The sequence below is a fragment of the Phycodurus eques genome, chromosome 7 (genome assembly GCF_024500275.1).
Source record: "Phycodurus eques isolate BA_2022a chromosome 7, UOR_Pequ_1.1, whole genome shotgun sequence".
Lineage (NCBI taxonomy): Eukaryota > Metazoa > Chordata > Actinopteri > Syngnathiformes > Syngnathidae > Phycodurus > Phycodurus eques.
In genome coordinates, this window is record NC_084531.1 from 17,492,237 (window position 1) to 17,509,658 (window position 17,422).

General features: G+C 41.1%; 1 protein-coding gene across 2 annotated transcripts in view; it reads right to left on the bottom strand.

Moving 5' to 3' along the window:
• The window catches only part of pitpnm3 (PITPNM family member 3), an 84,823-nt gene extending 68,493 nt beyond the window's left edge, over positions 1-16,330 (bottom strand). For both annotated transcript variants that reach the window (XM_061682413.1, XM_061682412.1), the window contains exons 1-2: positions 15,979-16,330; positions 5,929-6,024 (exon numbers count right to left, since the gene is read on the bottom strand). In XM_061682413.1, coding sequence (XP_061538397.1) covers positions 5,929-6,024; positions 15,979-16,003 — 121 coding nt within the window. In that variant the 5' untranslated portion in view covers positions 16,004-16,330. The remainder of the gene's footprint in view (positions 1-5,928; positions 6,025-15,978) is intronic.
• Between the last annotated feature and the right edge of the window lie 1,092 nt (positions 16,331-17,422).

Genomic DNA, 17,422 nt, shown 5'->3' on the forward strand with positions numbered 1-17,422 from the left:
TATTTGCGAGTAATATTGGCTTCTATTGTGCCTCAGTAAACATAAAATATGAATTAAAATCATCCACGCATTCCTGAGTTATTTTGGCCAGAGGCCTGAAATCAGGTCATGCAAATTTCTCAAGCTTATATATGTCACTAGTGAAGATCTCTGCCTACTTCTCCACCCCCAAGAAAGCGCTGTCAACATAACAAACACGTACTCTCACAAGTCATGACGGTTGGGTCTTCTAGACGGAGAGAAACAATCACAGCAAAGGGGGCGGTCTTAGCCAAATATGGGCAAAGCAGATACAAAACTGGGTCAAATAGAAGTAGCGGTCCAAGGGGACTATTACAAAACCAAGGTGTTTTTTTGTTAATGAAATTGACACTTTTATATTAAGTCCACGTTAGAGATTCACTCTATGGAGGTCTAAATAGCTACAACATGGGACCTGTAGGACCCCTTGGAGCCTCCCAGAAAATAAAATAAAGCAGCTTTTAACAAAAAGGGCTGACTTCTTTTTCATTTTGGGGAACAGATCCTTGAGACTTGTTTTCATGCGTCCTGCCATATTAACAATCTCATTGGAGCGAGCGGAGTACGATTTCTTGGAACTGGTCAAAAATTGACACTTTCTACCAAGCGTGTTCACTTCCCAGAATACACCCTTCAGACTTTTTCATCCTTCCTCTCATGAAAGACAACCCCAACAAATTTAGCATTGATCAATGAAGCTGGTGCTACGGGCTCTTTTTTTAAAAAAAAAAAAAAATATTCCAGGGACGCCGACAACAGCCTCGGAATGAAAGGCAGTATGGCAAATTGCTTTGAAGTGGCAGTAAGGAGCGAGGAAGGTGAGAGACTGGCCTGCACGCTAGTAGCATACTGCCTCCAGGGATGGGGGGGAAACATTTTCGGGTCATCCTTCAAGCTGTCAGCTCAGTGTGAGTGGGCATGAGGCAGGAGCCACGGCATGATTGTTAAACGACCAGGAAAAATTCCTGGATCCTTGATTTCTTCAAAGGGCATGAGTTGTAATTATGTGACGGCTTTTGTTTTAGCCTCGTTCGACACCCAATGACACACAATCAGATGAGCTGGAAGGATTTTCTCATAATGTGTGAAGGTTACAGAGAAATGACAATGAGACAGCCTCGTTGCGACAATGCATTGCACATTACTGTGAACATCTCATAGCTTTGTTGCATGCTTTTGACAGTCGTTGTCTTAGGACGTATTGCTTTGGCAGTATTTTCATTATTTTTTACTCCTTTTTTTTAAAAAAAAAAAAAAAAAACCTCGTGATCACTGAGATTACGGGCATAACGATAGACAATTAACCACAGGTTGCTACACCTAGATCAAAAGCATTATTACCCAATCACATGAAATGAATTTGGGAAAAAAATCCTGAAAATTATAAACTTAGATCAGAGGTATAAATACATTTTAGTCATTTTCAATATCATTAATATCTCTTTCACAACTCTGTCAATGTCTTTGTGTCATTTCCAGCTAAAAAAAAAAAATACCAATTCAACAAATGAAAATGTACTGTAACACAACATTTGGCCAGGGTATGTTTCACTTTGGGCTCAACTGTACATTTGACATCATTCAAGACAAATAGAACTGTGAGCCTACCAGTGTAGTGTACAGTGAACATCCGCTATTTGTGGAGGATCGGGACCGAGCCCTGCCACAAATAGCGAAAATCCGTGGGTAATTGCGGCCCTCCACAAAAGTGGGGTGTAATTACCTATAAATACCACAAGGTGGCAACTAAGCACTTAAAACAGAGTGGATTGTAACAAAGAAGTTGTAGGATCATTCTTTTTCAGTGGTCTGTAACAACACAAAGAATAATCAGGCAAGCGTCAACACCATGCATCTAGAATGTACACAATCATAAACCCATGTTACATACAGTATTCAACACAAATAAACCATCTTCACATGAGGCTCATCAATAGTATTAGTTCGCATACTAGCCTATTTACATGTTAGCACAAATTTTTGCTTTCACTTTGACGCTTCCATCGCACGAGTTGCATTCACGGACTGTCAACAATAGGACATCTCAAGCGAGATGAAAAGATACCATCAATGAATTAAAGCTAATACAACACCACGTTACTACAAGATGGCGAAAAATCCACAAATAGGCAAATTACAGAACCACGAATATGCAGGGGTTCATCGTATTGTTCTTAATTAAGAGACTGAGCAATCAATACATTGTACATTGTCATTATAGCATCCAATGCTGGCCTAACACAGTCTCTCTTCATTGTAGTGTTATTTCACAGTACACTTGCGTCTGTCTACATTGTCTTTAGTGAGCCCCTGGGGAGGGTCATTTCAATGATGTAACGTTTCAATGATGTAACTGACGGAGGCGTGGTAGCCATGATGTAGACTAACTGTCATTATGCTGCCGCCGCAGCAGATAAAGCGGTGCTTTGGGTCTCTCTGTGATGCTTATAGGGGCCATAAAAAAGTATTCCAATGGCTTTGCTGGGCTCCCAGCACAACAGCAGCTAGCGCGTGTCCTCAAAAATAAAGGCCTTGGTTGCCTCAATGATTCTCCGGTTGAGTCGTCCACTTTGGAGCTGTTAATTACCTTTACATTATAACCATATTTCCACAAAGCACAACACACTCTACATACTGTAAATCATTTTATTTTACAGCTTTCATGAGTAGACCCACAAAAAAAGTCTCCATAAGCTGTGCCTGAAAAGACACGGAAAGGCCGCCATTTTGGTTCAAAGCAGAAATGTTATTATCATTTTGGCTATTTCCAGGGGTCTTTCAAAGGCGAACTTGCCTTGGAAATGTTGTTCGATTGCAACCAAGTTCTAATGTTGTATAACAGACTGATGGATGATGCTAAATTGTGAAACTCTTTCGTTTTTGTCATTGTGTGTCAGATGTGCATGACAGCAAACTTTATTGACTCTTGGTAGCGCCTCCTGTATTATTTGAAAATTCAGCCCCGAAGCCAGTTTCCCTTACTAACATGAAGGCTGGTAGGCACATCTTGTCATGAATAGATGCAGAAAAAAGTCTAAAGAAGCCGTGCCTGAAAAGACAACAGAAGTCTGCCATTTTGGTTTAAAACGGCAACCTTCAAAGCCCAACTTCCACGCATGCTCGACATGCCTATCAAATTACATGTTGGAAAGTGAAACAGGCTTATGGGAGCCAAATTTAAAAACAAAACGTGAACTGAATCATGATTAGTTATGTTTCAAGGCGAGTCACTTGATTACTAGATGTGGTTCAAATTTGGTAGCGATCAAACACAATCTCTCGGACAAGATTGCCTTCGAACGACCCCTGGAAATGGCAAGAGAGACAGTCAAATGGCCGCTTCAAACCAAAGCGGCAAACCTCCTGAATATTTTCAAGCATGGCATTTTGAGACTTTTATTTTTGGGTCTACTGATGATAGACATGTCTACCAAAGTTCCTGTTGCTATGTGAAACTGGCTTCGGGTGCCGAATCTACCAAAAAGTAATAGGTGCATAGGTGATTTATTTGGCCTTCGTATAATAATGACGAAAGACACGAAGCAATTTCAGATTGGTTACATGCATTCATTTGTCTGGCTCTGCTGTGTATTGTATTCCTCTTTCACAGCTTCACACGGCTACCAGCAGCATCTTATCTTCATCAGCTGCTCAGTGAGACACAATCTTCAGTATTTGTCCTAACACAACGAGGCGTCAGCTCATTCCTGTGGTGTGCTCCGATGGATTTGGCAGTGTAGTCTATTGCGCCTGTTTCTGCACATTATAGAATCAGTTGAAAGGTGTTTCATTAGTGCGGAACTCAACAGCCAGTTTGTTCTTACATATTTATACTGCTGAGTTGTGCTAATATTTGATCTTGACAGGCTGCTGCCGCAGGACCCCCGAGGCTGCCGACTCAATCGCCGCATTGTCTCGCAGCGCGAGCGCTTGACAAATTTTCCGCGTTGTTAATCCGAATTTGATGGCAACCATTTGCATAATGAGACGAATTGACAGAGGATGAAAGGAAATCCGTTGCACAGAAATTATGGTTGTATGGGAGTATGTATTTGCCGCAGAAAAGTAAATGTACAATGTGGTGTTAACATTGTGCAGTGTTAAATGTACAACCCAAATTTCAATGAAGTTGGGACGTTATGTTAAACATAAATATAAAGAGAATACAATGATTTGCAAATCATGTTTGATTTATATTTAATTGAATACACTACAAAGACAAGATATTTAATGTTCAAATTGATAAACGTTATTGTTTTTAGCATATAATCATTAACTTAGAATTTTATGGCTGCAAGACGTTCCAAAAAAGCTGTGACAGGGTCATGTTTGCCACTGTGTTACATCACCTTTTCTTTTAACAACATTCAATAAACGTTTGGGAACTGAGGACACTAATTGTTGAAGCTTTGGAGGTGGAATTCTTTCCCATTGTTGCTTGATGTAAAACTTCAGCTGTTCAAGAGTCCGGGGTCTCCGTTGTTGTATTTTACGCTTCATAATGCGCCACACACATAATGCGTCTCAGCTTCCACCACATGGTTCTCTTCTCTGCCTTTGTCTTCCTAATCTTCTTCCCCACCACCAGTCATCTTACACACCACCATCCTCTGTTGTCTAGCCACACTCTCCCCCACCACTACTTTACAGTCGGTAACCACCTTCAGATTACATCGTCTGCACAAAATGTAATTCACCTGCGTGCTTCTACCTCCGCTCTTGTAGGTCACCCTATGTCCGAGACTCTTCTGGAAAAAAGTGTTCACTACAGCCGTTTGCATCCTTGTTGCAAAGTCTACCACCATCTGTCCCTCCGAGTTCCTTTCCTGGATGCCGTACTTACCCATCACTTCTTCATCACCCCTATTTCCTTCACCAACATGTCCATTACAATCTGCACCAATCACGACTCTCTCTCTGTCTGGGATGCTCAGAACTACTTCGTCTAGCTCCTTCCAGAATTTCTCTTTCACCTCTAGGTCACATCCTACCTGTGGGGCATAGCCACTAATCACATTATACATAACACCCTCAATTTCAAGTTTCAGCCTCATCACTGGATCTGATACTCTTTTCACCTCCGAGACATTCTTAGCCAACTCTTCTTTTAAAATAACCCCGACTACATTTCTCTTCCCATCTACACCATGGTAAAATAATTTAACCCCGCCCTAAACTTCTAGCCTGACTACCTTTCCACCTGGTCTCCTGGACACACAATATATCAACCTTTCTCCTAATCATCATGTCAACCGACTCCGGAGATTTTCCTGTCATTAATTGGCTCTCACATTGGCTCTCACTATCATTAATTGGCTCTCACATTGGCTCTCACTAGGCTCTGTGCTTTCCTGTTCTCTTTCTGCCAAAGAACCTGCTTTCCACCTCTTCTTCTTCTTCGAATTCGACCCACAGTAGCTGAATTTCCACCGGCGCACTGCAGGTTGACAGCGCCGGTGGCGGATGTTGTTAACCCGGGCCACGATCGATCCAGTATAGAATTCTTTAGATGAATGTTCATATTTGTTTGGCAAAGTTTTAAGGCGGATGCCCTTTCTGACGCAATGCTCTGCATTTATCCGGGCCTGGGACCGGCCTACAGTTTGCATTGGCTTGTGCCCCCCATAGGGCTGCATTATGTTAAAAGCATCCATCCATCCATCCATTTTCTGAGCCACGTCTCCTCACTAGGGTCACGGGCATGCTGGAGCCTATCCAGCTAATAAATACAATAAAATACACATACGATGACAAAACTTCCTTGGGCTACCAAATAAATTTCACCTCCCCCAATTTTTTTCCCAAGAAAAAATACATTCTTCCTGCTTGTTTGCTTACTGCTATGCATTACTTGTTGTTTTTATAAGCATAGTAATATACAGTATATTATATGAGCAAAACACCAACCTCGCGCATCGAAAAACTCCTCATCAGAGGTGTCCACAGATTCTTGCGCAATGTTCTGCAGACACCAGTGGGTGGCACTGTGCTTGCGTGACGAACCTTTGTGGGGGGCGGGGGGTTGGGGGGGGCACACAAACACACTGTGTTAGTTTGCCTTGATTGTGAGACATCTTCTCTTAACTGGAATATGCATCATATGCAAAAAGCCAAAGAAAAATCGAAACAACATGCACAGTTTACACTTTGAAGCTCACTGAACTGAGATCTTGCAAGATATGCTTTCCAGCACTTGCAGGTCAGACAATCCTAAGACTTTCTACAAAATTAATTGAAAAATATTAATTGTGAAATATGTGCAGCCAGTATACAATCGGTGATCATTTTTGTAGCAATTCACTTTTTTTGTTTTTTTTTTACTCTCAGGTATCAGCTTCAGCTATCAAATCATACACCTAAATACTGTATTTCCATTCTGTATATGATTATTAATTCACTTAAATTATTTTGTTTTCAAATGTTATTCATTTAAAAGATTTTTAAAAATTAGATTTAAAAAAAATTATATTTACAGATATTACATAAATTATAGAATACAGCAAAAAAAAGTACAATAAAACAACATCAGTTCTCTTAAGTGTTATTAAAATAAATGCATTCAAAATAATTTCATAAATAAAAATAATACATTAAATAAGAAAGAAATATATACATAACCGATAACAGCATTAACGACAAAATAAGTACAAAACTAAGGTCATCAATTCTAAGTACTATTTTCAAATACATGAAAATAATCATTGGATATATTTTTTAAATCAATAAAATACTATAAAAGACAACATTAGAAATAAATTAAATTAAATTAAATTAGAAATTGAGGATATTACATACATAACTACATGTACAGCAAAACATGCTGTCAAATGCTAAAAAAATGAATAAAATGCAGTTCAAAAAGAGTTGATTGAAGAGAAAAAAACTCAATTGAGGAAATCCTACATTACATTGTGTATGGATTAGCTAATTAAGTACAAAGTCAGGCTAAACATTTCCAATATCCCAAGTACAGAGGTACCTCGACTTACGAGTTACAGCAACTGACTTATAAGTTATTCGCTATATGAACTGTACCTTGGACATTTTTTTGTTTTGAAATGCTGGCAAAAATTAAAGTTACGAGCATTAAATAGTGGTAGCAAATAGTGCATATAGTGAACAATTCTTCAAAAAACTGGCAAAGTGCTTGCTTAAAATAATATCAGAATGGGATGTCTGTGAAGAAGGTGAACACTCAGTGCAGTTTCCAAGTGAGATCAATAAGCAGTGTTTGGGATGGAAATGGATTAAATCAAATCAATATTCAGCACTAGCTTTCGTGATGTTTTTTTTTTTTTATTACCATCCATGTGTGTATACTTATGGATGGAAAAGCTCGACAGAAACAAATGCTGAGCAACACGTGACATCATTTGTTATGATTATGGTCACAATGGCACAAAAATAACACAGTGGGTGTTTTTTTTATTGATTGCCTGCAGCATGTCCATGTGCTTGGATACATGAAAACACTTCAATAGACGCCTAGAATTCATTCGGCTTTCAAATGACTGGAACACGAAAAGTCACCTCATTCATTACATCATATGCTATGATGTAATGTAATGCATTATGGAAATATTATGGCTGTGTACAAATCGGTGGTGACTCGAACTGGGATTCGAGTGGGCCTTAAAAACGTGATCAACAAATCAGAATTTTCAGATTCGAATCAGAACCAATCTTACAATATCATACTCCTTACTTTATTCTGACAAGAGCTACAACTGCTGCCACGCCGCATTTACTTTTAAAAGAATTCTACCGTAAATATTTCAAGATTTTTTTAACCTGTGCTTATTTATGGCTGAGACAATTTTGACTTCCATCTATCCATTTTCTCCCTCACTAGGGTCGCGGGCGTGCTGGAGCCTATCCCAGCTGTCATCGGGCAGGAGGCGGGGTACACCCTGAACTGGTTGCCAGCCAATCGCAGGGCACATAGAAACAAACAACCATTCGCACTCACAGTCATGCCTACGGGCAATTTAGAGTCACCAATTAATGCATGTTTTTGGGATGTGCCCGGAGAAAACCCACGCAGGCACGGGGAGAAAATGCAAACTCCACACAGGCGGGGCCGGGGATTGGACCCCGGTCCTCAGAACTGTGAGGCTGACGCTCTAACCAGTCCCCACCGTGCCCAATTTTGACTTATTGTGCCTAATTTCTGCACATATGCGCAGTTGTAGTTGGTTCTTGGGCGGAATCATGGCTCAGGGTTGCAAATAGCCTCAGCGCTCCACTGAGACAAAGATCTCTGCGGAAGGAGGCGTCCGATAGCCCAGCCCGAGGCGCTGTTAATTTCTTTCACGTCAACTTTTTCTGGTATTATTACACTTAATTCTCATACAATTAAAAGTTTTTTAATGTTAAAATTCCAACATTTTCCGTGAAATAGTGTTACGTTATCCATGTAAAATGGTGTGTTTTTTCCTTGTATTATTCCAACTTTTTCTTCAAATTCTAATTTTGTTTCTCATAACATTACAACTTTATTCCCCAAAATATCTTTTCCCACAGTGATATTACAAACAAAATTCAAGTGTGACCTTAAGAGAACTTGTTTTCTTTGAAAACAGTGAATTCCAGAATAGTCATTTCTGGGCTGGACCATGAGTCAGCATGATTACATGTGGGAATGTTTCCATTTTATTCCCCAAGGAGATCCTTTTTAACTTGAAAAGACCGGAGGCCTCCAAACAAAACGCAGGCGCGTTCAAGTCAACGAGGCGAACGTAGAAATCCAACCGAGCTTTGTTAAAGATGCGCTGAGGATGGACGCCGCTGACTGGATGACGATGATACCCACACTGGTGAGTGGCCAGAACTTGCTATTAATATCTCGCCCTACAATTCAATCAAAACTCGTTGCGGCGCAATCAATTGCTGCAGTCGATGAGAGGCGGACACTGCATTAATCTGCCCTCCAAAAATGTCAAATGAGTGGCGTACATTATCACACAATCACACACGCTCTAACACAATCACACACCGACACACTGTAACCCAGTTCCACTGGACACCATCCGTCCTCACTACTGCAGTGATGGACATCCTCGTGCTACGTGCTCATCCACCCAATTCGCACTAACAACTGTGTTAGTTGTGTTGCACTCAGACACTACAGTAAAAGCAACACTGTGAAGGTCACAGCTTTACTTGTTGCTGCTGTTGTTCCTTTTTGCTCTCTTTTCTCCTTGTTTATCCCCTCGATCTCACAGCCATGTTCCAGCAGGTCTTATTGTTCTTGCTTTTTGTTCTCTTTTCTCTCCTTATATATCAAAGGATGGCCAACCAGGTTCTAACGTATGTTTTTTTTGTTACTTTCTGCTCTTCTTTTTGCCCTTGCTAATCCCCAATTTCTCAACCAGATTACAACAGTTGTTATTGGGGTTGTCGCGCTATCTTCCCTCCTTGTTTAGCTCCAGGTTCCACAAATAGGTTCTAACAGATTTTGTTGTTGTCTTTTTGTCTGGTTTTTGCAGTGTCATTTTTCCTCCCTCATCCCCAGGTGGTGGTGTTGTTTTTGGCTCTCTCCTTGTCCTTTCCCACTTTTAATAGCTATTTTACTACCATTTATATTCTTGTTGTTGCTCTTTCATTTCTCCTTGTTTTTTCCCCTCGTTTCTCCACAGATTCTCCAGCCAGGTTCCAACCAGTGTTATTTTTTGCATTTTCCACTCTCTTTGTCCTTGTTTATCCCCAAGCTCCCCAAACCTGTTGTTGTTATTGTTGTTGCTTTCTCATCTCTCCTTGTTTATTTAAAGATCCCCAACCAAGTTCCAACAGGTGGTGTTGTTGCTTTTTGCTCTCTTTCAACCTTGTCCATTCCACAATTCCCGAACCAGGTTCCAACAGGTATTCTTGTTGTTGCCTTTTGCTCTCTTCTGTCCTTTTCTTTTTAAACCCTGTCCTGCGAAATGGGGGCTCTGTATAGCTTTTTATGTTGGAGCAGCTCCCTTCTCTCTTCTCATTATTAATCACCATGTCCCTTAATTGCTGTTGTTGTTGATATTGTTGCTTTTTGCTATTTTCTCCATGTTGATTCTTAGGTTCCCCAACGGGTGTCTTTTGTTACTTCTTTTTACTCGGTTTCTCCTTCTTTATTTCCTCGTCCCCCAATTAAGTCCAAACAGGAGGACCTGTTGCCGTTTCAGTCTTTGGTCATTTTGTTCTCTCTTTTCTCTCTGACCATCCCCTCTTAAACCATATACTGTCTATCTATGACTCCCATTAAGGTATAAAGACCACTCGTACTGCGTGACTAAGCAGCTGAGCAGAAGGGGTGAAATATAATAATCATCATCATCTTGCCACATGGGGCTGCGTATTCGGAATTGTAACAACAATGAGGAAACAAAAGAATCCTGAGTTCTCTGATCCAATTAATGGGGAATGGAAAACAATGTTTCCACTACTTTATTCTCCACCTGAGACTGGCAGAGTGGCTTCCCATCAGTCAGCAGGAAGGTGGTTAAAAGCCGCTCACCGCAAAGCCTCAGAGCTTTTTTACTTCACCATTCACCTACTGACCCGCTCATTCATTAATCCAGCTAACCATCCATCCACCCATTCAACGGATCCATCCCACCAACCTATCCCTACATCGTCCTGGCGTCGCGCTTTCTCCCAACATACCCATCCATCAATCAGCCCGCCATCCAAATCTTCATCCATCTATTCAACCAACCAATTCATCTAGCCACTGACCCACCATCAATCCATCCATCAAACCACATATCCACCCATCCCAACATCTACATGCCCACCCATCCATCCACCCAATCACCAGCCAATTCATTGGATCCAATCATAAATCTACTTGTCCATCCAACCAATGCATCTACTGTATCCACGGACCCACCCGTCCATCACACCATCCACCAATTCAAATACATCTATCCACCCATTTACCAGTGGATTCATCAATCCATTTAACCATCCATCCAACCAATCCATCTATCAAATGACACCCATTCAACACTTCATCATGCATCTGTCCGTCAACCCATCTAAATCCATCTGTTCACCCACTGACTCATCAATCCTTCCCACCACAAATACACCCATCCATCCATCTTTATCCATCCATACCATCACTCGTCCGCCCACTCATCATCCAACCATCAATAAAACAGACAGCGGCAGTGAGCCGCTTGCCTGCCGTCGCCTTGACCTGAAACATCGGTGGGCAGACAACGTGGCCCCACCATGGCAAACATCCATTACATTTCTATTAAGACCGTTTTGTGCGCTCAAATACGATGCATGAAAGAACACAGGCAGAATGCGTTAGCTAAATGGCGACTGCCTGTTAAATAGGACAATACCATACCATACGATGCAGCATACCTGCATATACAACTAATAATAAGCAGTGTCTTGTGGAAGTGGTGCGTTAACATTCAGAACACAGACGGAGGTGTATAGGTGTTGCTATTTTTAGCCAGCCGCATAACAGAACAACAAGTCCATGCCCATTTATTCAATTGGGAGGGAAATAAAAAGGAAAAGTTCCAGACTGATGGCCTTTCATTTAATACGAGGAATATAAATGGCTCAGGGGGGCTATAAGTCACACTATTAAGTGGAAGTGAGCTGCACAGATGACAGAGATGACTGTGAGCAAATTGGAAAGAAAAAGTAAAATTGTTTGTTGTTGGCAGACATAATGACTAAACAAGGGAAATGTGGCCTTAGGAAAAGCTACGTAGTGCTCCTTGGTCACTAAAAAGGATATGAATGTCTACTTTGTCTTCACATAATGACAAACCCACTCAAAGCATGTTTTACTCAACAAAAAGTCAAGTTCACATGTATTTTTGCACTCTACTCACTTTTGTCGACAAAAAGTCAACCTTCAAGTAATCTGATGCTAATATTAGGCAGCCCATGCTCACAGGTGTGTGTTTCTTTCACACTATCCTCACGATCCTTTGTTCATTTACATCAACAAAGCATCACGCTTGTGGTCGGCTAACGTATTCTTGCACATTTAGCCTTTTTTTAGTCACCAAAAAGTTTTTCACTTAACGCATGTCAACTTCGTAGTATAATTTTTGAATACTTGCTGCATATATTAGTCAACAAAATGTCAAACTTGTTGTTCCTTGACGCTAACATATGAGTATATACAGTATTTGTTGCACCTTTGGCGTGTTGTATTCAACAAAAAGTCAAAATTGCAGATCGGTGATGCTAACATTTAGCAGCCCAGGCTAACAGGTATTCAGTATTTACATCCCGCATTTTTTAGTTAACAAAAAGTGAACCTTGTGTTTTACAGGCAGCTTTTAGCTCTATACTGTAGAACCAGCCAAAGGCAAGTTTGTGGTTCTTCAATGCTAACATTAGCCAGCCTGTCCTAAAAGGTATTTTCTACACTTTCTGTATGTTTCAGGCAACAAAAATAAAAGTGAATAATTTTGTGAGTTTTTAAGTGTGTGTAAACCCCCACTCCTACCACTCCAAATGATTTCAGGCAGTCGACAAATTGGAAGGTTTATACAGAGAACGTGCACAAGTGTTCTTGAGCATGACATGGTAAGACTGTAATTCCTCATAATGAGCTGGTTGCCAATACACCATCATCTTCATTCTCATCATTTCCTTTTACATAAAGTTGCACTGGCATGATATAATTATCTTTTAAAATTCCGCTCATTAAAACAGGTCATTTCTGTTCACGCAGTGAGACAATTTGGGGCACATTATCAAAGAAATGGAAAGAATAAGCAAACCGTTAGTTCATTAATGATAACATTAGCCTGTCCACGCTAACAGGTAATTTTTATACTGTCTGTGTGTTAAAGTCAACAAAAGGTCAAGCTTCTAAGTTGGTCAACAAACAGTCAGGCTTGCAGTTCTTTGATGCTAACAACTCTTCTAGAAGAGTTCATGTAAATATGTTAATCAACAAAAAGGCAGGCTTGAAGTTCTTTTATGCGAACCTTAGGCTAGGATTAGCCATACCATGCTAACATGTGTATTGGTTAACATAAAGTCAAGCTTGCAGTTCTTTGCTGCAAAATTCTGCTAACATTAACCAGACCACGCAAGCTTGTTTTTTTTTCAAGCTAAAATTATGTTTGCAATTTTTTTATATTTATATATATATATATTATATATTTATATATATTAAATTATGCTAGCAATTTTTTGACTTGAGTTCGTTGTCACATTTCTATGGGGCCAATTATGTATTACTCGTGCACTCACTGTAGTTGTCTCGCCATGCTGCACTATTTGCATATACTGGCCACTCATGCCAGAGTAGCATCTGCTCCATTTGCACACTGCTTGAGGGGTATCTGTAACATTTGCACAACCAACATTGTCCCAGATGATCGCAGTACTCGTCACTTTAAACCGCATACACTCCTTGAAGTCTCGGCGCCCTTTGCACAATGGTCATTGCACCGGACTATTGCAATATTAGTCATTCTAACTGCTCTAAGTGTTAGAGGACTCTGCATCTTTTTGCACAATTGTTTTTTGTCAATGTCTTTCTGTCTCCAAAGTGTTCTGTAAATTGACTGTCTGTTGTACTAGAGCGGCTCCAACTACCGGAGACAAATTCCTTGTGTGTTTTGGACATACTTGGCAAATAAAGATGATTCTGATTCTGATATTAGCCAGCCCACACTAACAGGTATTTTTGAGAAAATTATTATTTATTGACTACAAATAATGTATCTTTGAGCATCTATCTATTTATTTATGGCAGTGACATATAACGACAGGTGAAACAATTAAATAAAATAAATGGAAGAAGGTACATTTAACCTGTGTATACACCAGTTCCATTCATACAACAGAATAATAGCTCTGTTTTACTGGCCCAGATTTCACACTAAGTTAATTTGTGAGTAAACGGAGACGAAATCATCATTATTTCAGTGGTATTTATACGTTGTGTGACTTTTTTGCTTGGTGGTGTGCAATGGTAATTTACTAGTGTAAAATACGTGCTTTCCATCTGCCTCACAGTTCTGAGGGCCCGGGTTCAAATCCGGCCTCCCCTGTGTGGAGTTTGCATGTTCTCCCCGTGTTATTTATTATTTAAATAGACACATTGCTCCATCATGTGATCGGCTCGGTGAGCGGTTATATATATATTTTTTTAACTCGCTGATCGGCCTCAAAAATCCTGATCGTGTAAAACCTAGCTTTGGCCCAATGAAATGTTTGGAAATACTCATGAAGAAAATGTGTGTGCGTGCTAAGGCTGCCTATCCCAGCAGTGAGTAATAAGGTGGAGGTATTATACGTACCCCCCGTGGCAGATTCCTTCCTCCGCGCTCACCTCGTGGAAAAGGAGCGCAAATGTCAGGCAGGGGGGAAAAGGCGAGTCGAACAGGCTGGAAGGATATAGCCTTGCCCCATGACACTGAAGCACCAATCAACTATATGTTTGGTGCAGTGACAACAATGAGCATCACGAGAAGAATACCAGCAACCAGTGTTTCCCAACCATTATTGAGAGAAGGCATATAATTTTAATGAGCTAAAGCTCACGGCAAACCAAAACAAAAATGACACAAAAAGTACAAACAGTATATTCAAATAATGATGAATTGGTCCTACTTTACTAATAAGTGAACTGTGAAAGCTGGGCCCGGTTAGATTAAATAGATTTTATCAATGTCACAGTGAGGAATTGAACACAAAGTGATTGTGTTGAATACTGTTGAATAAATTTAAATTGGTGAATACACAGGTTTCTGCCATCTAATGGAAGAACATTTAATTGTTCCACCTGTCACTTTACATCGCTGCCATAGGTGAACAAAGACACTTTTGTCAAAAATAATATTTTTTGGACCAATTAAGAGAAATTGGATAATTTTCTGCAGCCCAGTGATTAGGAATTAATAACACTAATTTGATACCCTAACCTTGTTTTAAAGCCCTAACATTCTCTTCAAAGCCTGATTTGAAACCCGTGCTCTGTCTTGAAGCCCCAACGTTGCCTTCAAACTCAGATTTGACTCACATCTTGAAAGTCTAATTCGAAACCCTAGCCTTGCCTTCAGACTTTAATAGAAACCCTAACCTTGCCATCAAACCCTAATTTAAAAGCCTAACCTTGCCTTGAAGACTTAATTTTAAACCCTAACTTTGCCTTCAAACTGAAATTTAACCCCAAATTGGAGACTCTAACCCAGGGTTTACACCATAAACACATCTTAATTTGAAACCCTAACCTTGTCTTGGCCGACTGGAAAGCACATGTGCCTCACAGTTCTGAGGACCGGGGTTCAAGTCCCAGCCCCGCCTGTGTGGAGTTTGCATGTTCTCCCCGTGCCTGCGTGGGTTTTCTCCGGGCACTCCGGTTTCCTCCCACATCCCAAAAACATGCATGGTAGGTTGATTGGAAACTCTAAATTGCCCTTAGGTGTGAATGGTTGTTTGTTTATATGTGCCCTGCGATTGGCTGGCGACCAGTTCAGGGTGTACCCCCCCTCTCGCCCGAAGATAGCTGGGATAGGCTCCAGCACGACCGCGGCCCTAGTGAGGACAAAAGCGGTACAGAAAATGGATGGATGGATGGCTGGAACCTTGTCTTCAAACCCTAACGCTCTCTTGAACCCTAATTGGAAACCCTAACCCGAGCTTGACATCATAATCATGTCTTGAAAGCCTCATTTGAAACCCTAACCTTGCCTTGAAACCCTGATTTAAAATACTAATGCTGCTTCAAAACCATAACCCTGCCTTGAAGCACTGACCTTAAAGACATAACACTCAAACCATATCAAAAGAAAAAAAATGCATATACTGTATTTTCTTGGCCCCTTCTCCTTGTTTGACCTTTTAACCTAACCTTCTCTCACATCTGAGAAGGATCCAATAGAAACAAACAGCAAGGTGTTCACATTCCAGCAGATGGAGGCACACGGAGGTACCTGTTAACACCACACAGGGCGGGCATGCATGCAGATGTTCGCTTACCTCTTCCTCTCGCCTCTTTAGACATGCTGTCCTCTGCACAGAGAGCTCCTCTTCCTCACTCGACTAGTTGATCACCAAAATGATGAAGAGGTAAGCGGGATGAGCAGCGCTTCCAAAACGCTCCGGGAGCACGCCGACGTGGGCTTGGCACCGCAGCCGCCTGGTGCGCCTCCTCTCGCGGCGATGAGCTGCCGCGCTCCCCGCTACGCGTCCACCTGTGTCAAGCGGACGTCCACCAGCCCCCGCCCGCACCAGCAACACCGCAGCCGCCGCGCATACTTTGGGGAGGGTTTGTTGTCTCTGTGCAGACTTGGCTCACATGGCCACCCAGCAGCTCTTCCTCCCTCCTCCTCCTTTTTCTCCCCTCGCTAGTTAATCCAGAGAAGAGGAGCAGAGTACCACCGGTCTGCAGCGCCACTGCCTCCAGCGGTGCGCACGTCAGAAGCGACTGAAGGGCGTCCGTCCCCTCGGCGGTCACCACCACCCCAAACAGCCATCCATAAATGACCATTTTGTCTCAAAGGTCCCTGAAAGCAGCAAAGCGCGTTGCCAATTAACGTCAATCAAGTGCAGTCTCACGTGCGTTGATCTACATCAGAGAACATTAGGGCGTGTGATTGTGCGTGTGTCGCAGCCCACTGAACAGTACTGATATGTCAAAATATGTTCGTTAATCAGCTGTTTTCGTCCTTCAATGCTGTGCATAAGTCACCACAGTGGACGGCTTTTCAAAATGCAGTTTTCTTTCATATTCACAAGTCTTGAAGGCAACGTTGCACATCACTACATTCTACAGTTATACACATGCTGTTAAAGTTGGACATTAGTAACTACAGTGGACAGCTATTCAATAGCTGTATTCTTCAATAGGCATGCACGAGTCACTACAGTGGACAGCTAGCTGTAAGTCTTGATGTCATTCAAGTTGCACGTCACTCACTATAGTGGATTGGTTATTTTCTCCTATATGAATGAGCCTTGTCAAAGTTGTGCATCAGTCACTGCAGTGTACAGCTATAAGCTTTGATGTCAAAATTTGTGCATCAGTCACTATAATGGATAGTTATTAAAATTGCTGTCTTCTGCAATATACAGTGCCACCAGAAAGTATTCACACCTCTTCACCTTTTCCACATTTTGCTGTTACAGACTTATTTTAAAGCTGATTTGAGGATAGTTTCTTTTTCCAAAGAAAATCTACATAAAATATCCCATAATGACAAGTAAAAACTTATTTTCAGACAATTGTGCAAATGTATTGACAACGTAAACATTTAAAACATAATAGGTAGATAAGTATTCACACCCTTGGCTTAATATTTTGTTGAAGCACCTTTGGCAGAAATCACAGCCTCAAGTCTTCTTGGGTATGTCTCTATGAGCTTGGCACTGTTTTGCAGCATTTTTTCCCCCCCATTCTCCTCTGCAGAACCTCTCATGGTCA